The sequence below is a fragment of the Ictidomys tridecemlineatus genome, chromosome 10 (genome assembly GCF_052094955.1).
Source record: "Ictidomys tridecemlineatus isolate mIctTri1 chromosome 10, mIctTri1.hap1, whole genome shotgun sequence".
Taxonomy (NCBI): domain Eukaryota; kingdom Metazoa; phylum Chordata; class Mammalia; order Rodentia; family Sciuridae; genus Ictidomys; species Ictidomys tridecemlineatus.
Genome location: NC_135486.1, coordinates 33,819,963 through 33,841,079, shown reverse-complemented (window position 1 = coordinate 33,841,079; position 21,117 = coordinate 33,819,963). Strand labels below are relative to the sequence as shown.

The following is a 21,117-nucleotide window of genomic DNA, read 5'->3' as shown; positions in this document are numbered from 1 at the left end:
TCTGAGTCTCATTTGTGCAATCTGTAAATGGAGGGAAACCAGGCCTCCTGCCTCCAAGAATCTCAGAGAAATCGTGGGGAAAAACTGACAGGGGTGGGGAACAAGGAAGGTGGTTTAGTATTACAATAGGGTCATATGCAATTTCAGGTGCCTATATAGGAATAAAGACCTTTCTTTGGGCTTCATAGAACATAAGGGAATTTTCAGACTTATAAGGAGAGAAAGATGCTATAAGATGGCATATCATTAAGAACAAGAATTATATAATGGCTGGGTGGTGCATGCATGCCTGCAATCCCTGCAGCCAGGGAGGCTGAGGCAGGAGGATTGCAAGTTCAAAGCCGGCCTCGGTAATTTAGCCAGGCACTAAGCAACTCAGCAAGATTCTATCTCTAAATAAAATCTAAAAAAGGGCTTGGATGTGGCTCAGTGTTTAAGTGCCCCTGGGTTCAATCCCTGGTACCCAAAACAAAACAATTAATGTAATGTGGTATGTGCATTAAATATCAATAAAAATATTGAAAAAAAGAAATCTACCACAATTGCACTTGGATTGGGGGATGAGGGATTTCTCTTATCTCTGAAGCAAGGGGCTCTATAATGCCCTATAACAGGACAGAGAGCCTGAGTCATCAGACCTAACCCTAAGCCCTAAGCCAATCCCCTGTAGGGCAAGGAGTGGCTTGAGGCCTGTCACACAGCAACTGTAGTTTGCAGCCATGGTTTGACTGCTCTTGGGAGGGGTGGCCACCTTTCTGCCCAGCTCTGCCACCATGATGTCTAGTATAAAGCACTCTGGAAGGTGTGGGGCAGACCTATGTAGCCCAAGCCTTTAAGTCCTGGAGTCAGCTGGAATGTCTGCCACCAGCCCCTCTGCTGTCTGCACCCGGCCCTCCCCACACGTGAGGAGATGTGTGTGGTGTGCTATCGCTGACTAGATCCATTCCATTCAATCCGTATTGAGTCCTGACCCTGTGCAAAGCCTCATGGGAGGAGCTGCAGGAGAAACATGGAAATCCGACATTGCCCCAGCCCTTGAAGAATTCACAGTGTAATAAAAAGCAGTGCGACAAAGGCTCAAAGAACACCAGATGCCTTAGGCAGAGTACGAACAAAAGGCTTCGGATGGTCAGAGGTCTGAGGGCGCACAACTGTGTGCACAGTAGGACAGGCCAGGAAGGCTTCTGAGAAGAGGCAGAGTTGGAGCTCACCTTGAAGGATGGAGAGGAAAGCATGTTCATGTCCCAGGTTCTGCTCTCCTTTGCCAGCATCTTTGGACTTCTGCCCCTGGCTACATGCACAGAGCTAGCATTGACCTTGCCAACAAGTGCTGTACCAAGCTTCTTCTGTCACAGGTGGGCCCTATTGCTCCCAAATTCCTCTCCTCTCCAGGAGTCTGATATCTGATAATTCATTAGTGACCCCTCTCTTTAACTTTAGGCTTTGATCCCTTGGGCATTCATCCTACAGCATGGTTGACTATACCCGAGCCTTGCTGGAGCAGGTTTTGTTAGGAAGGGGAGAAAGAGCATGAGAGCCTCAGTGGGCGTTTGGCCAAGAGGAGAGGGCCACCACAGAGTGGGGGAGGGGGTCCAAAAATGGGCAGGTGAGAGCTTTGAGCATGAACTTCTCTCGTGGCACTGTGGGGCCGTGTTCACTCTCCAGCCCTCCCCTCACTCTTTCCCTTTCTCTTTCTTTCTCTAACTCTTCCACCTTGTCCCCTACCCTTCTTCCAAAGACACAATTGGGAAAAACCTTGAAAATATGTGCTGTCCCCTCATATTCTACACGATGCCTGTGGTTGGATGAAGGAGAGAGACACAGGTGGGCAGGCCCAAGTACTGGGAAGGGTCCTGGTTCTGTCCAAGATAAAGTGTTGGTGAGCAGACAGACAGGTGATGCTGTTTGGGTCTCCGTGGTTCCCTAACTTGCAGGGTGGCTGGAACTCTGCCTCCACCTCCCTTCCACTCAATTGATGATGAAGGCAGAGCTTAAGGCTTAGGTTCCTATTTCAATTCTCCTGGTAGCCTGCAGATGTAGCTTCATGTCCCCACACTTCAACTTTCCTAATATAAAATGCAGACAATAATACCCTCCCTATAAGTTTTCTCCAGGATCAAGTCAGATGCTTAAGTGCTTACTTAGCTCAATATACCCTCCCTATAAGTTTTCTCCAGGATCAAGTCAGATGCTTAAGTGCTTACTTAGCTCAATGCCTGGACCAAAGCAGGTGTTCATTGCCAGTTAGCCAAAGGTTAGCCTTCTTTCAAGGTTTAGTTGGAAGAATACCAATTGTGCATTTTGCATGTCGCACATATTCTACTGCATCTAGTACAGTGCTGGGTACAGTCAGAGTCTCTGTTAATACAGATCAAAATGAATTGAAGGCAGAGATATAGGAAGGACAGGCATTATTAAATTAGCTCATCTGTGTCCTAGATAACTTTCTTTTGTAAGGTAATAGACAGGACAGTGTATAAATATATTTGCGCCAGGAACGGTTGCTCAGGCCTGTAATCCCAGTGGCTCTGGAGGCTGAGGCAACAGGATCGCAAGTTCAAAGCCAGGCTCATCAATTCAGCAAGGCTGTAAGCAACTCAGCAAGACCCTGGCTCAAAATATTAAAAAAGGGTGTTGGGATGTAGCTCAGTGGTTAAGTGCCCCTGGGTTCAATTCCTGATACCCCCCACCAAAATAAATAAATAAATAAAAATAAACAAATATATTTGCCCCCAAATGCAAGGGCGATGTAATGTGTGGTGAAACTGAGCTGGGTTCTTCCCACCCCTCTGCCCCAAACTGGCTATACGCTTTGAGGACCGGCCACTTCCTTCGGATGCATTTTGGGGAGCATCCTGCAGGCGGCGCTCTCCCATCATCTCAGCCTCAGCCGAGCTGGGGCTGGGGTAGCGAGCGCGGGGTGAGGGAAGTGTGAAGGAAAAACAGCCCCACGCGTCACTCACATATTTACATCGCAACTGTCAAAATAGTTATTTTTAAGTCGAGTTCCGTCTGCTGCGGGTTTAAAACCGAGCGGCGCGGGGGCGGGGGCGCCCCACTGCGGAGGGGGGCGGCGGTGACAGTGAGTGGAGTGCGCGTGCGCAGAGTGCTGGGCCCGCTATTGGGGGCTCCGTGGGGCTGCTTGGGTGTGCGTGGGTGATCGTGCACCTGCGGGGAAGACTGGTTCTTCCTTTGGCCCCTTCTTACCTGGCTTTGGGAGCCACGGAATCCTCCACTCCTACTTCTCCAAGGTGGTAGGCTGCTTTTTTGTCCCCAGGAAACCACACATCCCATCCTAGGACACGAGGGAGATCTGTCCCGTTTTTTACCTCCTCTGGACCCCTTTGGTTGTCCTTCTGCCCCTGGTCCCTGGTAACCCTCTGTCTGGAAGTTCTCCACAGCCCACTTCCGTGCCTCCTAGCTAAAACCTGGGCGGGTTCCCATCTACAAAGTAAGACTCCACTGGCTCCAGATCCAGGTCTGATTCGGAGGACCAGACACCCCACCCCCAGCCCCGCAGCCACCTGCACATCAGCACTTCCTAGAAGAAAGGAGCTGGGGGTTTCCTCAGCATTGAGGGGAGGTGAACCTGAAGCCAAGGACCCTCAGATCTGCAAGCAGCAGTGAGAATGACATGGCCCTCAGTGTCCACCATCCCCGAGAATTCATTTTTCTCTGCAAAGTGAGGGTCCTGCATTTTGACACTCGGGATGCTTCTTTCTTACTCTCTCCATCGCTTGCTCGGGGGCAATGGGATTTGAGACAGATGATGGCTGGCCCTGCTGCCATCAATATATGTCCCAGTCCTATCCAATGTCTGCTCTGTAATGAGTACTGTTTCGGAATGTCACCTCTGTTAATGGGGAAACGGCACCTGTGCACAGCCGGAACCACCTCTCTGTCTTCATTAGGCAGTCCGAAGCCTCGCTGCCGGCTGCCCTCGCTGGGTGACAGATGACTGGACCAGGAGTGAGAGCAGCAGCCTCCTGCTGTCCAGGATTCATTCCCAGACAATGACCCCAAATGCCTGTGTTCCCCCCCACCCCCAACACACACTAAAATAGACAGCAGAGAAAAATGCCCTTCTAGGACAGGTGCAGCAAGGACAGATAATAGCTAGAAAAGCAGGCTAATGAGAGTGGAAGAGTCATTTCCGGAGACAGGCACCTGTCCTAGCCACTCTGATCTCCCGTTTAGACTGCATTTTGGGGTCTCTTCCTCCTCCCACCCCAGCTATCTCCACAGGCCACCTTTTATATCTTTTCTAACAAATTTGTCTGTCCTGTAAGTAACAGAATGAGGGTATAATGAATGTTCTCAGTCCAGACTTCCCCTAGCCCAGGCCTGCCTATTGCCTCCCAGCAAAATCCTGCTCCGGTTAAACCAAAGCCTTCATGTTCTCCTGAGACAAGGGGCTCTGAGATGAGCAGAGCCACAAAGCGGCTGAGACACCAACAGGATTTCAGAGGACCCCTTCTATCACAAGATCAGTTCTTGAATAAACACCACCCTGGTTACCATATTCCTCCAGTTTGGTTCAGTATACTTGCCCTCCCCTAAAGGCCATGTTGAATAGCCCTTCAACCCCTCAAGCTGGACTCAGAAGTGTCCTTCTGAGCCTTTAACAGTGGCACACGCCTGTAGTCCCAGTGGCTCAGGAGGCTGAGGCAGGAGGATTGAGAGTTCAAAGCCAGCCTCAGCAACTTAGCGAGGCCCTAAGCAACTCAGTAAGACCCTGTCCCTAAATAAAATATAAAAAGGGCTGGGGATGTGGCTCAGTGGTTAAGCACCCCTGGGTTTAATTAAAAAAAAAAAAAGTGTCCTTCTGAACTCTCTGTAGGTTGGTGCCTGCTGTGGAAGGCTGGGTTGGTGGCAATGATCATTTGGACTTGCCTGAGGCAACTGTTATATCCAACAGCTGCATGAGTAGTCAGTTTCTTGACTGGGGCTTGTGGCACAAGTGGCTTTGCTTTTCAGGCCTTCACTTTGAAGCCAGTGAGGAAGCCATGCCAGAGTCTGGACTTTTCCCATGACCCCTCTTCCTAGTCTCCAATGCCCAAGCCAGAAATCTGAGTCATCCTTGTCACCCTCCTCCCTACTCATTACTCTACCTTCCATCCGTCACCATGTCCTGTGGACTCTCCTCCTAACCCTTCCTCACGTCTACTTCTCCCCATCCCTGCTGCTGGCACCTGAGTCCAAGCCAGCATGGCTTCTCACCTGATCTCTCCAGGCCCATCTGCTCCCCACACTGTCATGCTGCTTCAGCCACCCCGACTTTCTTGTTGTCCCAGGAACACAGGCATGGCCCTCCCTGGCCACCAATCTAAACCACTCCCTCCCCTCCCCAGTCCTGTCTACCACGTCAGCCCGGCTCATTATCACTTTCTGAAACTCTCTTGCTCACTCTGTTTACCTGTCTGCTTTCCCCTCCCAGGCCACAAACACCAGGGGGCCACAATCTCAGGTGAGCCAGGTGTGACAGCACATGCCTATAATCCGAGCTATTCAAATAAATGGTGGAGAGGATTTGGAGAAAAAGAAACATTTTTGCACTGATGGTGGGATTATAAATTAGTATAACCACTCTGGAAATCAGTACAGAGGTTCCTCAAAAGATGAGGCTATACCACTCCTTGGTATTTATCCTAAGGAATTAAAGCCATCATATAATGACACTTGCATACCCATATTTATAGCAGCATAATACACAATAGACAAACTATGGAACCCGCCTAGGTGTCCATCAGTGGATGAATGGATAAAAATAAATAGATATGTATACACAATGGACTTTTACTCAGCCTTAAAGAAAAATAAAATTACATCATTTGCAGAAAAATGGATGGGACTTGAGACCATGTTAAGCGAAATAAACCAAACTCAGAAGGTCAGGAGTTGTATGTTTTTCTCTCATATGTGGAAGCTAGAGATGAAAAGGAAGAGAAAGGTGTGGGTTTTATGAAAATTGAAGTGGAGTAGAGGAAAGGGACCAGAGGGAGAGATGCGGGGGCGGGGGGATGGGGAAATACTGGGAATGATATTGGCCAAATTATATTGCTGTAGTGTGTGCATGTGCAAATATTTAACAACAAATCCAACCATTATGTACAAGTATAATGCAACAATAAAAACATGGGGCTGGAGCTGTGGCTCAGTGGTAGAGCAGTTGCCTAGCATGTGTGAGGCCCTGGATTTGATCCTCATCACCACATAAAAATAAATAAATAAAATAAGGGTATTGGGTTCATTTACAACTAAAAAATTTTTTAAAACAATACAAATATGGGGAAAAATAAAACTAAAAAAGGGTCAGAGATGCAACTCAGTGGTAGAACAAACAGCCCTGTGTTTAATGCACAGTACCATTTTATTTTTTTTAATATTTATTTTGTTTTAGTTGTAATTGGACACAATACCTTTATTCCATTCATTTAGTTTTATGTAGTGCTGAGGATGGAACCCAGGGCCCTGCATGTGCTAGGTGAGTGCTCTACCTCTGAGCCACAACCCCAGTACTATTTAAAAAAGGACCTCGGGTGCTTTATTTGCCCTTGAATCCATAGCATTAAGAACAGTGCCAGGGCTGGGCGTTGTGACAAAGGCCTATAATTCCAGTGGCTTGGGAGGCTGAGGTAGGAGAATTATGAGTTCAAAGCCGTTAGCAATTTAGTGAAGTCCTGAGCAATTTGGCAAGACCCTGTCTCCAAACAAAATATAAAAAAGGGCTGGGGATGTGGCTCAGTGATTAAGTGCCCCTGGGTTCAATCTCCAGTACAAAATAAAATAAAATAAAATAAAAACAGAGCCAGGCATGTGGTAGAACTCAGGCAAAGTCTGTTGAGTGAATGAACAAACAAACGAATGAATGAATGGTTTGCTGCTAACCTACTGATACTGTACACATGGGGTGTCCCTGATGCCCTGGGGATATCACCTTTATCATCCTCTCCATTGCAGCTAGAAAGATCGGTGTCTAACATAAATATCATCATGTCGCTCCTCTGCTCCAAGCATAGGGATATTCTTTAGACTTTATATAGTCTCTTTATACTTTCTTTACTCGCTTGTAGTTTATTTCTCTGAAAATGCTTAACTAGTTTTAAAATTATGGAAACAACAACAACAAAAAAATCTGCCATAACATTTGCAGCAGTTCTCACTGTCCTCAGGATAAAGCCCGAGAGCTCCGTAGCACTCTTCTGAGGTCCTTTGCTGTCAGCCTCCTGCCAGCCTTTCAGCCTCGCCCCCTGCCAATCACCCAGTTGCTTTCCATAACCAGGAAGCATTCATGCTTCATCTGAGTACCAGGAACAGTTACAATCCCATGGAACAGTTGTGTTGGTTCATTTTGAGTACAGAATTGACTAGAAACCAAAAGACCTGGGTCAAATGGAAGATTTCCCCTCAGGTACAGTAAGCGTATAGGCCGTTGGGTTTTCCAAATCTCTGTTTTATGCTGCTACTTCTTCTGTCTTCTCTTGCTTCCATAGTTATTATCTATCTGTGGCTGTCTTCCAATTCTTGCAGCTACAGCGTCTCCTTTAAGCTACAGGAATTTCTCTCTCCCAGTTTTATGGCCAGGAATGGACATCCCACGAGGTCCTCGCCATCTTGGTCTCTTATTAAGTGAGGTGCTTCTTCCTGCTCCACAGCACTCTCCTCTCCCAGTCATGTAAACCCCTTCCTCTAGCGTGTTCTCTCCCTCAAATGTCATTTGAGAAAAGGGACTGGCCTTTACATAGAGAGAGGAAGAGCCACGTTGAGTTTCCCTGGGGTCCCAGGTAAATGAGGAGAGGAGTGGTGTCCCCTCCCAGTCCCAGTGCCATGACTTAGTAATGGGGCTTGGAGTCCTTGCTGTACTCAGTACATCAAGACCTGAGATGCATTAACTCTGCCCTCTGTAATTCCTCAAGGAATGTGCCATTATTACAATTTCCGTTTTACAGATGAGAAAGCCAGGGCCCAGGGTGACAGAGTGATATAAACGGAGTCAGTGGTACAAAAAGCCGAGGATGCAGACGAGGCAGCCTGGCCCCAGAGCCTGGCTCCTGACCTCTCTGAAATTGCCTGCCAGGGGACTCTGCTGCTTCCGGAGCTCCTGCTTGGAGACTAGAGCACAAAGCCTCCCTGTCCCTCCGCTGCTGTTCATTATATGTCCTAGGGAGGCAAGGGCGAAGGACCCATGCATCTCCCTCTCCGTCCCCTGTTCTGTCCTGCCCTGCACTGCTAGATTACCCTTCCTGACTGCCAGGCTGTCATCAGGGCATCCTCCTTCAGAAGCCTTCAGGGACCTTTCCTTGGCAGCAAAGGGCTCCAGAATGGAGGGATTCTAGAAGCAGAAGGGCTTATACTGAAAATGCCCGAGCACCCTGCAGACTGGTTCAGCTGGATCCCCCCACTTCTCCAAAGTGAATCCCTGGCCCAGTCTCGTCCCAGTTCTATTCCCAAGCTTTTCCTGGGATGTCCAATTTTCTGTCTGGTACCTATGCAGAACTTTTTTTTTTTTGGTACTGGGGATTGAACCCAGGGGTGCTTTAACACTGAACTACATCCTCAACCATTTTATTTTATTTCCACATTTTTAATTAGTGCATTATAGTCATACACCCTGATGGGATTTATTCATATTCATACAAGCACACGCTACACACTACAACTACATAATTTGGCCAGTATCACTCCCCAGCACATCCTCGCTCCTTCCCTGCCTCCAATTCTTTGGTCCCTTTCCTCTATTGATCTCCCTTTGATTTTCATGAGATCTGCCCCCATCTTTCTTTTCCTTTTCCTCTCTATCTTCCATATATGAGAGAAAACATACAATCCCTGACCTTCTGAGTTGACTTATTTTGCTTAACATAATGGTCTCTGGTTTCATCCATTTGCCTGCATAATTTCATTTTTTAAATAGTCGAATAAAAGTTCATTGTGTATATATACCACATTTTCTCTATCCATTTATCTGTTGGTGGATACCTAGGCTGGTTCTACAGCTTGGCTAGTGTGGATTGTGCTGCTATAAACATGGGTATGCATATATCACTGTAGTGTGATGACTTGACTTTTTTAGGATAAATACCGAGGAGTGGTATAGCTGGGTCAAATGATGGTTTTGGGGTTCTTTTTTTTTGAATAGGGATTGGACCCAGGGGTGCTTAACCTCTGAACATCCCCAGCTCCTTTTTGTATTTTATTTAGATACAGTGTCTTGCTGAGTTGTTTAGGGCCTAAATTGCTGAGGTTGGCTTTGAACTTGAGATCCTCTTGCCTCAGCCTTTGGAGCCTCTGGGAATAGGCATGCACCATGATATCCAGCTCATATGGTGGTTTTTATTTCATTTTTAAATATTTTATTAGTTGTTGATGGCCCTTTATTTACTTATATGTGGTGCTGAGAATCAAACCCAGTGCCTCACATATGCTGGGCAAGCGCTCTACTATTGAGCCACAACCCCAATCCCTTTATTTTATTTTTGAGTCAGGGTCTGACTAAATTGCCTAGGCTGGCCTTGAGCTTGTGATTCTCTTACCTTAGCCTCCATGAGTAGCTGGGATTATAGGCGGGCACCACTGCTCTCAGGATCAAACCCAGTGCCTACCATGTGTGAGGCCAGCACTTTACCACTGGGCTACAGCCCCCACCCTCCTTCCCTGTTCTTTAGGGCCCACTCTGAGTTCACCTCTTCCAGGGAACTTCCCTCAACACACCAGCCCATCAGGGGTGATGTTTCTCTGCTTCTGAACTTCTGTGGCACTCTTGGGTACCACTGTGTGAGACCTTGATAAGGAACTTTGATGTTTTACTCATCTTTCCAATGTGTTTGGCTTTGTTTTTCCATCTAGAATATAATCTGTTTGAAGCCAAGAACCTCATTTTAGATGTCTTTCCAGCCTTACAGGTTTCCAAAAACTTCTTGCATGTGGTTCATGTACCATAAATCTTTGGAAGTGGGACACATAAAATACCAGGAAGAAAGCCCCCAAGAGTATAATTTATTATCATGAAAGACATGGTTTGTCTTCATGGTAGGACTAGAGACTAGGACCATTTTGTTCTTAAGCAGCAGTTTGGAAGCCAGGGGCTGTGGCGCATGCCTGTAATCCCAGGAACTCAGGAGGATGAGGAAGATGTAGAGCAAGTTCAAAGCCATCATGGGCAACTTAGATCTTGTGTTAAAATAAAAAGGACTGGGCTGTGGTTGTGGCTCAGCAGTAGAGCTCTCGCCTCGCATGTGCGAGACCCTGGGTTTGATCTTCAGCATCACATAAAAATAAATAAGTGAAATAAAGGTATTGTGTCTAACTACAACTAAAAAATAAATAAAAAGGACTCAGGATGTAGTTTAGTGGTAGACCACTTGTCTAGCATGTGTGAAGCCCTGGGTTCCAACCCTAGTACCAAGGAGGAGGAAAATGGTGTAGATAGATTGCATCCTAGCTTTGTACCACAGTGACCCTTTTCCTTCAAATGCAATCTTTGCAGGAGCCAAGCAAATGAGGATGGCATTGTGTGGCTGCCCTGGAGTGGGGCTGCTCTCTGCCTCATACCTCTGTGGCAGCTCCAAGCATCTCTGAAGAGTCCTTGGGCTAGTGTGTCCCAGTTTGAAAATCACCAGGGAAGATCACACAGCTTACTTATTGCACATCAGAATAATTTACTAATTTGATCTACTGAGAGAAGCAATGAGCTGAGCACTGTGGTGTGTGCCTGTAATCTCAGTGGCCCCAGAGGCTGAGGCAGGAGGATTGGGAGTTCAAAGCCAGCTTCAGCAACTTAGGGAAGCCCTAAGTAACTTAATGAGACCCTGTCTCAAAAAAAAAAAAAAAAAAAGTGGGCTGAGGATGTGGCTCAGTGATTAGGTATCCCTGGGTTTAATCAATCCCTGGCACAAAGAAGAAGGAGGAGGAGGAGGAGGAGGAGGAGAAATAATAATAATAATGATACTCACTCACTCACTTTATTAAAAGTATATTTCTTAGCCAGGTGTGGTGGTGCACACCTGTAATCCCAGTGGCTCAGGAGGCTGAGGCAGGAGGATCACGAGTTCAAAGCCAGCCTCAGCAACGGTGATGCTCTGAGCAACTCAGTGAGACCCTTAATCTAAATAAAATACAAAATAGGGCTGGGGATGTGGTTCAGTGGTTGAGTGATCCTGAGTTCAATCCCCAGTACCAAACAAACAAAAAAAGTATATTTCTTGTTGTGTTTATGTCAATTAGAGACTTCCTCCCCTGTGTTTCATACAAATTTGTTTTTTTCTTCATTGCCCTTGTTTGTGCCTCTTCTCTTGAAGGGAAGATGCTTCTGCCAGAACCTGATGAAGTCATCTGCTCACTGTTACATCTTCCCTGATAAACTGGGGGATCTCAGAGATCAGAGATTTCTACTTTATTCATCTCATCTTCAGCCATAACGGGGGGCCCAGTGGTACATAGTAGGCACTCAGTGACTAAACTCCCAAGGGGCTTGAGTCTCTAATTATAGAGCCACCTGTCCATGAACTAGACCCAGCTCCTGCTCTGCAGTTGATCCAAGGTGAAATTCAACAAGGTGATGGCTTCTTCCTGCTGCTAAGCCTGCCCTGAGCTGCCTCCCTCCCCTCCCTCCCGGGCTCCCCACTTCCCCTGCCCAGCTGGTGTGGGCTCAGAGAATATTAGTTAATTTTAATATTAGCCTAAGAAAGATTAATTAGGAAGGCAAATTTTCTCTAAAAGGTGTAATTAATTCCAACGCCAAATAGAAGAGAGTTATGGATTATCTGTATTGCCGCTGTCTTCAAGTAGTGGAGCTAATCAAGGGTTGACTAGACAAGTGCAGACTAATTTTTTAAGTGTCACTGCTGTGTAGACCAAACTCCATATGGTTCCTTATGTAAGCAGGCTCGTGGCGGAGACAAAGGATTTGTACTGAGGTGGTGCCTTTGCAAGTGAAGTGGAGAGGAAACACCTAATTAGATGTCCTGTCCTGAATTTCCTGCCTCCTAAATCTTTCAGGAACCATGCATCTCCTTTTCTAGTCCTCCCCAAATTGAATCATCTCTTTTTCTAGCTGTAATAAGCCCCAAGTAATCCTGTAGTCTCCATTCTGCCCTAACCAACCCATCCTCTTCTTAATATCAAACTAAATTTAATGATGTTATGTTCCACTTAGAAACTTCCAAGTAGTCTCAGAAGCAAAGGCCAAGCTCTTTAGCATGACCCACAAGATCCTTCACAAATTAGCCCCAAACCACCAATCCTGCTCAGCAGATCCTAGATGATCCTCCTCCAGCCCCTTGTTAGAGGGTGAAATCTGCTGGGCCAGGAAGTCTTAGCCTAAGTGCAGCTTTTGACCCTTAGGAGCTCCCAATTCTGGACTTCTCTGTTGTCACCTTACTTTATTTTTTTGTATTATTTGCTTTCTTTTCTCTTAATGGAGACAGTGAGTTCCTTGAAGGACCGTAGCTTTTGCACCTTTGTTTTCTCTGCTTCCTTTCCCTATTTAGGCCAAGCAAAGTGTCTGTCCCATAAGAGATGATCAACGAATATTTTTGAAAGAAATTGGTCAACTAGCTGGGTGTGGTGGTGGCTTGGGAAGCTGAGGCAGGAGGATCGCAAGTTCAGTGCCAACCTCAGCAAAAGCAAGGGGCTAAGCAACTCAGTGAGACCCTGCCTCTAAATAAAATAAATAGGGCTGAGGATGTGGCTCAGTGGTCGAGTGCCCCTGAGTTCAATCCCCAGTACCCCCCACCCCAAAAAAGGGATTGGTTAGTTAATGTTTACAACAACAATGGCAATGAGTTTAGCTCATTGAAAACCAAACCTTTCTCTTCCTCCAGCCAGTAGTAAATTCAGCTTGAAATAGATAGGGAAATGGCTGTTCTCTCCTGCCTGCACAGCTGAGGCTCAGAGGCAGGTGGCTTCAGGAGGAAAGTTATCTGAGGATGGTGATGGATGCAAACTTCAGACTGACAGCTGCTCATCTTTGCTCTAGTTGATTTCCCCCCTTTGCAGGCGGTTATTGGCAATTGAAACTGCACATCTCCTATCTGCTCCCCTATGTAAATTGCATTTACATTTAAATTGTGCATTCTTCCAAAGGCTGGGGTTAGTAAATAACTGGCAGATTAAACTTGAGGAGAGGAAATTGTGCCCCACATCAAACCTGAGACTGAAGTGACATCTGGCTTTTACTATTTCAGCTATTTCGGTTTAATAACAGCATGTGGCATTAAGGGAAGAGAAATTGGATCTACATTTTAATGAAAGGAGGAAGCTCTCAGGATTTAGATACCTTATCATGTTGAATACCTAGTCAATTGGCAATTAAAAACTTGCTTCCCTCCAGAAATGGAAGGCAATGTCTTTGCAGCTATGAAGAGAATTAAAAACAAAACAAAACAAAAAAAACCCCACAAGCTAATGCCCAGAACAACAGAGAGAAAACTGAGGGAAATGTTGCAAACATTGAGGCCAAATATTTCAGGATTCCACAGCATATGGGAATTCTTAAATGGCATAGTGCTAACAAAAGAATCGTGGATATGCATGAGATGGATCTTCAGGAGAACAATTTCAGGTGGCATAGTTTGTACATCATAGGGGGCTCAACCCATAGATGCTGGTTGAGAGCATCTGGCTTAATCCTTTCTCATGGTGGCTTGTTTTAACCCCAGAGGTTTGACCAAGAAAACATTGTAGAAATGTCTGTTTCTTTCCAACAGTCTCACTGTCTAAAATGGAAGCGGTTCCACCTGCTGGCTGTTCTTTTGTTGAAAGCAATTCTGGGAAATGTAAACAAAATGCTTGTGCATCCTAATAACCCAAGCCTATCATTTATTTGCTTTGATTGAAACAAATGTGTCAATTTTCCAAGTCTTTGTTTGGTGAATGCCATGTTTGGATGTTGGTAAATGTTTGCATTGCGTGTTTGTTGGGAAATTGATGCTCTATTCAGAAAGTTTGGAGCCACAGCCTGGGAGCACTCAGTGCATCCCAAGATGCTTAGCTCTTTCCCAGGGCTAGAGAAGGGCTGAAGTTATAGAGACCCATGAGCATGTGTAAATGGGATGGAGCCTCCTGGGGAAGAGATGAGAGGCAGAAAATTTCTGAGGTTGGGGCTCATGAATAATTAAAATAATTGAAAATATTTAAACAGTGCTTGCCATGTGCTCACACTTTCTATGATTATATAACACACTGAATCCTCAGGACAGCCCTGGGAGGAGGTACCATTGTTACCCCATTACAGATGAAGAGACACAGTAGGCTCAGTGATTGCCTAATCCTGTACCACCCTGCTGGTGATGGAGCTGGGATTTGACTCTAGGCCGCCTGGCTCCACTGTTCCCTTCAACCTTTGCAGACAGTTCCCTCCTTTTCCTGGTATTTAATCAACGCATCATGTTTTCTCACAGTTACATTTTGTCTTCCATAATTGTTTTTAAAATTGCAGCAGTCTTTCCTGAAAGACTCAAGCCAGGAGTCTGACAGATCTTTCCTTAAACAGATCTTCCCTTGAGCTAAATAAAGCAACAACAAGAGCCTTTGGGGCTGGGGATGTAGCTCAGTGGTGGAGCACTTGCCTAGCATGGTTGAGGCCCTGGGTTCAAAGGCTTTTGTAATGCGGGGTTGAGAATATCTGTCTCAGACTACCCCCACTTTCCCCTTCCCATCCTATACTGGGGATTGAACCCAGGGACTCAATACCGCTGAGCCACACCCCCAGCCTTTTTTTTTTTTTTTAGTTGTAGTTAGACACAATACCTTTATTTTATTTATTTTTATGTGGTGCTGAGGATCAAGCCCAGGGCTTCGCACATGCTAGGTGAGCGCTCTACCACTGAGCCACAACCCCAGCCCAACCCCCAGCTTTTTTGTATTTTAAAGTTTTCTTTTGAGACAGGGATTCCCTAAATTGCTCACTAAGGCTGGCCTTGAACTTGCAATCCTCCTGCCTCAGCCTCCCTGGTTCCTGGGGTTACAGCTGTGCACCACTGTGCTCAATTCAGCTGACTTATGGGAGTAGCTGGTAGATGAAATGGATTTGAAAGTTCTTTTTAAATTTTATTTTTATTTATTTGCTTGAGTTGAACCCAGGAGCTTGGGCATGCCAGGCAAACGCTGTATCACTGAGCTACAGCTACAGCCCTGTAAAATGCTTTGGAAAAGACCCAAATCATTAGACTTCTGCAGTGTATGAATTATTTGTCTATACTCCATCCTCCTCCTCCTCCTCCTCCTTCTTCTTATTATTATTACTATTAACGGTTTTTAGGACTGAACCCAAGGCTTCACCCATGTTAGGCAAGCGCTGCATCAGTGAGCTATCTCCCCAATGCTTTTATTTTGCAACAAGGTCTCAGTAAATTGCCTAGTCTGATCTGGAATTTGAGATCCTCTTGCCTCAGCTTCCAGAATAGCTGAGATTACAGGCAAGAGCCCCTGTACCCTGCTCTCACTCTGCTTTCCCATGCTGGGGATGAAACCCCAGGACCTGGCACATACATGCTAGATAAGCACTCTACCCGGGAACCATGCCCCCAGCCCTCTCATTTCCTTTACTGAACAATTCTTAACAATCTAGTATAGCTTTCTCTCACTTCTCTATTTTATCTAGAGTATATGGCCATATTACCATCTACCACTGTGGGTCTTTTGATCGTGGCCCACACAGGAATTTATTTGATTTCTCTTCTTTCTTCCCAGTTCTCTTGGCACCATTTGGCTTGGTAACAGCTCCTTACTTCCTGTGCATAATGATAACTACTCTGCATCTCTTGACATTTTATCATGGCAGCCTGCCTATGAAGTCGACCAGTGCCTCCTTCTGTTTGAACTTGGGTTCAATTAATCATCTGATTTACACATTAATCTGTTGCTATGGGGGTTACTGATGTCACACTGTCAGTATTATGATTACCATAATATCTAATAGGCAAAGAGGGAGGGGTTTCCAGTAGAAACTCTAGGGAGAAACTCACCCAGCTTCAGTCACCAGCCCAACTGCCTAGGCTTTAGATAACCATGTGAAGGGGTAAGTGGATTAATCGTCTGCTCGGATTTCATTTGAATATTTTTCTTCCATATGTGCATTCCCTCTAGGCAATTGTCTAGTGTCACTTGAAATTGATGAGGTCTCTTTTGGAGGTTATTTTTGGGAAGCTGGGGGAAACAACAGACAGCTGTTCCTGGGAACAAATGTCACAGGATCTGCCTCAGCTAGCCTCCAGTATTAAAAAAAAAAAAAAAAAAGAATCTAAGATGCTGAAGTGCGGTGCCCTTTTACTTCCTAGTGTTAGGTTGTTTTTTACGGGTTCAGAAGTGCTAACTCAGTTTCCCCAACACATAGAAAAGGAAGAAACTTAACCTGTACCAAGAACCTACTATGCATGAGAAAAAGAAACATGGCTTTAAAGTGGAGAACTGTCCCACTAGGTGTTCCTATGCACGTAACAATTCACCCCTTTTTCTAGCTTGTATATGATGTTCTTCCTAATTGGACAATGATTGATCACCAATAAAAGCAAAGTCATTACTTAAAATGGGTCTAGATCCTCTATGCTGAGTAATTATCTTTCGGTCGTTTTCACTGCAATATTAAAAAGTCTTGAAACATGATAGAAATGAGGTACAACCAATAAACTCCCGAATGAAAACATCTCTGTTAAAAGACTTGACTAATGGGCCTGTCGTTTTCCGGATTTTGTTAAGTAGGTGGAAAGGTCAGGGTTTTTTTGGGGGGGAATCAAGAGATCACTGGAATAAAACTGATCGAATGTGGGGCTGTGCAGTTTGGGAAAGCCATATCATGGCTTTTATAAATCTATATAAATCAATTTGAGTGCCAGAGAATGAATAGTTGACTCTTTTCAAATGCCAATTCAGCAATTACCAAGTCTGCTGGCGGTTAATTAAAAACTACCATCTCGTTATGCTCAGAGTTAAATTACAAGTGTGAAAACTACTACTGTTTGCAATAACCGACCGCTCTGTACTCTCTGTACTCTCATCAAAAGGAGGGCAGGGATAAATAACTTTTTATTTAACTCACACACAAAAAAATCTCTCTCAGCTCTTTCCTGTTTAATTAAATTCTTATCTTCTCAGAGCTTGTGTCTTACTCAGAGATCCTGAGCAGTAAAGGAAAAATTTGTCCCAAAGATTTTTCTCACATTAGTCAAGTAGAAAAGTGAGAAAGAATTGAACCCCAAGAACAGTGGGTAAAGTGACACCCACCCATGGTTTTGCATGGAGGTCACTGATTCCCAGTAGGGCTTTGTGGAAGAACACAGCAGGAGGTAAAGATGTAGGCTTTATGAGTTGTAAAGCTTTATGTGGATAAGAAAAGTTTTAGTACTTATTCATAAAGGCTGTTTTAATGAATGTACTGTTTTACTATTTCAAAGATTCCACTGTCAGAAAAGAGGCCAAACTTCTATCACCATGGTGGATGTGAAATGCCTGAGTGATTGTGAACTGCAGAATCAACTGGAAAAGCTTGGATTTTTACCGGGCCCAATACTACGTACGTATGTACACAGTGAATATTGGGAGGTGTAGTCCTTGACTGTTTACAAACTACCTCCAAAGATTTAAAAACAACTTAGAGTAAAAGGAACGGGTACAATAAAAATCATTGAAAATGGTTTCCCATTAGAAATAAGGAGGCTGGAACTGGGGTTGTGGCTCAGTGGTAGAGCGCCTGCCTCCCATACACGAGGCCCTAGGTTCAATCCTCAGCACCACATAAAAATAAATAAGTGAAATAAAGGTACTGTGTCCAACTACAACTAATAAATAAATGAATGAATAAATGAAAGAAATAAGGAGGCTGGGGCTATAGCTCAGCAGCTTAGCATGTGTGAGGTCCTGCCTTCACAAATACACATAGGAAAACAGGAAACCACACAGAGAGAGGATCCTTACATATCAATATGGTGCCAAAGAGAAGGGGTTAGTTTTTTTCAACAATGAAAAACCCGTCACTCTTTATTATATTACCCTTTTTTTTTGTTGTTGTTGTTGTTTGTTTGTTTTTTCCTTTTTTGGTACTAGGGATTGAACCCAGAGGTGCTTTCCACTGAGCCACAATCCCAGCCCTTTTTATTTTTATTTTTAAATATCTTTATTTTGTTTATTTATTTTTATGTGGTGCTGAGGCTTGAACCCAGTGCCCCACATGTGCAAGGCAGGTGCTCTGCCACTCAGCCCCAGCCCCAGCCCCTTATTTTAAATTTAGTGTGAGGCTCTCACCAAGTTGCTTGGGGACTTGCTAAGTTGCTGAGGCTGGCTTTGAACTCACCATCCTCCTGCTTCATCCTCCTGAGCCTCTGTGATTACAAGCATGTGCCACCAGGCCCAGCTCCTGTTTCGTTTTTGCTATATGCTCTGTATGAACTATTGACTTATGTATTCACTGTTTATATTCGCCATTGATAGGATGCACAGCCACGGCTGTCTTGTTCTCAGATGTATCCAATGCCTGATTCTGTGGCTATTCTGGAGGTATCGCCTAAGTATTTATGAAAGGGAAAGAGTGAGTTGAGCAGCTGTGGGGTCCATTTTTAAAAACCATATAAATGTCTGGGGCTGGGGTTATGGCTCAGTGGTAGAGTGCTTGCCTAGTATGTGTGAGGCACTGGGTTCAATTCTCAGCATCACATATAAATAAATTAAAGATTCATCAATAGCTAAAAAAATATTAAAAACAAACAAACAAAAAAAACAACCACATGGCTAAGGATGTCGCTCAATGGTAGAGCACTTGCCTAGTACTTATGAGGCCTGGGTTCCTTCCCTTGTGCTGAAGAAAAAAACAAAAAGCCATTATTAACCAATTACATAAGAGCCTAGAATAAAGGTCGGAATTATGAAATACTTTGAACCCAGTAAGCTCACATACAAAAACAGGACAATGTAATTTGTTCTTCACATTCTTCCTCAGCTTCCACCAGAAAAGTGTATGAAAAAAAGTTAGTGCAATTGTTGGTCTCGCCTCCCTGTACCCCACCTGTGCCGAATGGACCCAGAAAGTCAAATGGACCTCAGGACAAGAGTGAAGGTACCGTCATGAGCTGAACTGCTAGAGAGTAACTTCACACTGATTAATACTCTGTCCAGCACGATTTATGCAGCTTTAAACGGTGTGCATGCTGACCTGCGAAATAGCCCTGTGGCGTGTTTGCACACAGAGCCCAGAAAATAGGCCCTGGGCTACAAAAGGAATCTATAATCCTTTGTTTCTGTTCACATCAGAGACTTGTTTAGGTGGGAAATTAGGGGAAAGATCAGCTAACTTGCATATCCTTTATTTAACTAGAGCCAGATAAGTGTTGATGGCTTAAAACCAGAAGTTCCAGCCTGGTGCCTATAATCCCAGCTGCTCCCCACTACTCTGGAGGCTGAGGCAGGAGGGTCACAAGTTCAAGGTCAGCCTGAACAACTTAACAAGACCCTGTCTCAAAATAAAATTTAAAAGGGCTGGAGATGTAGAACATCTACATCAGTGGTAGAACACCTCTGGGTTCAGCCCCTAGTATAGCAAAATGAAAAAAACAAAAAACTAGAAAACTCTATAGGTAATTTGAGGCCTCCTCAATCTCTGTCGTAATCAATAAATTTGACATTATTTTATTTGTATTAAATAAATGATTTCATGTCTATTAAGAAAGATGAACCAGGTGTGGGTTCTATTCTCAGCACTGCATATACATAAAGATCCATCAACAATTTAAAAAATATTTAAAAAAATATGAGGCTTGGGTTCCATCCCTGGTACTGGAGGAGGGGGAAAGCCGTTATTAACCAATTATATAAGGCATGTGTGGTGGCACACATCTATAATCCCAGCAGCTCAGGGGGCAGGAGGATGGCAAATTGAAAACCAACCTCAGCAACTAGAATGAGACTCTGTCTCAAAATAAAAAATTAATAAAGGGCTGGAGATGTGGCTCAGTGGTTAAGTACCCCTGAGTTCAATCTCTGGTACTAGAAAGAGAAAGAGAAAAAAGAGAAAAAAAAAAAGATGAAGCAGTTCACATCCTCCTCTGCCTATTGCCCTCCTGGTTTATTTGAGAACTGACAGCAACTGGCCTCCCTGAGTGGAAGAGTGGATGGGCTGGGATGAGTGATCTTGGGAGTCCCTCTAGCCCTCTCCCTGGTTGTCCCATTTTCCTACAGTCATTTCTTGCTTCAGGGTTCTTAGAGGATAGCCTTGGAGATTCCCACAATGCCTTGCAAGGCTTTCTTGGTCCATAGGTTAGAGCTCCTGTGAGCCACGGAATGATAACATGCCCATGCGCTCTGTGCCTGATGTGCATCATCCCTTTTAGCCTTTACAATACTTAACTGAAGCTCAGAGAGGCGGAGCAACTGGTCCAACCAGGAAGTGGCCCCAGAAGCTAAGGAGCAGGGCTGCCTACCTGTCTGGACCACCCCTCTCCGTAAAGCTCCAAGAATAGTATCCAGCAATATAGAAGGAATTCAGTATGTGTTTGTGGAGTGAAAGTAACAGAACTGAGATTTGAACCTAGGTCTGGCTCTCAAAATTGTTATTTTTCCACATGTACTCTACTCTTGTCTCATCATTTCTTTTATTTATTAATTAATTTAATTTATTTATTTATCCATTTCTTTATTTGTTTTTTGTTTGTTTATTTATTTATTTATTTATATTTGGTACCAGGGATTGAATCCAGGTCAACTTAACCATTGAGCCACATCCTCAGACCTTTTTATTTTTTATTTTGAGACACAGAGTCTTGCTAAATAGCATATAGCCTCCCCAAGTTGCTGAGGCTGGCTTTGAATTCACGATGCTCCTGCCTCAGCCTCCTCAGCTGCTGGGATTACAGGCGTACCCAGCTTCTCATAATTTCTGTTGTGAGGATGAGCATGTTACATTCTGCATCATGTTTGATATACAAAAAAAAAAAGGACAATTTCATATAGTTCAAATTAAGATCACTAGAACCCTCTAAAAATATCCCCTCTAACCCTGGGCCAGGAGGGGCACAGGGCTTTCCCCAGGGGTTTGGCACAACTAGCCTCATTTGAAAAGGACTGACCCCCATGAGGACAGTTGTACAAGGTGCCTCAGGGCAAGTGGCTACCCCAGACCCTTCCCGGATGTAT

At 44.7% G+C, this 21,117-nt stretch overlaps 1 protein-coding gene across 1 annotated transcript in view; it reads left to right on the top strand.

Annotated features, from left to right (window-relative positions):
- The window catches only part of Lemd1 (LEM domain containing 1), a 69,477-nt gene that overhangs the window by 21,376 nt on the left and 26,984 nt on the right, over window positions 1–21,117 (top strand). The window contains exon 2 of the mRNA XM_078024672.1: window positions 17,391–17,509. Within this exon, the coding sequence (XP_077880798.1) occupies window positions 17,428–17,509 (82 nt within the window). The 5' untranslated portion in view covers window positions 17,391–17,427. The remainder of the gene's footprint in view (window positions 1–17,390; window positions 17,510–21,117) is intronic.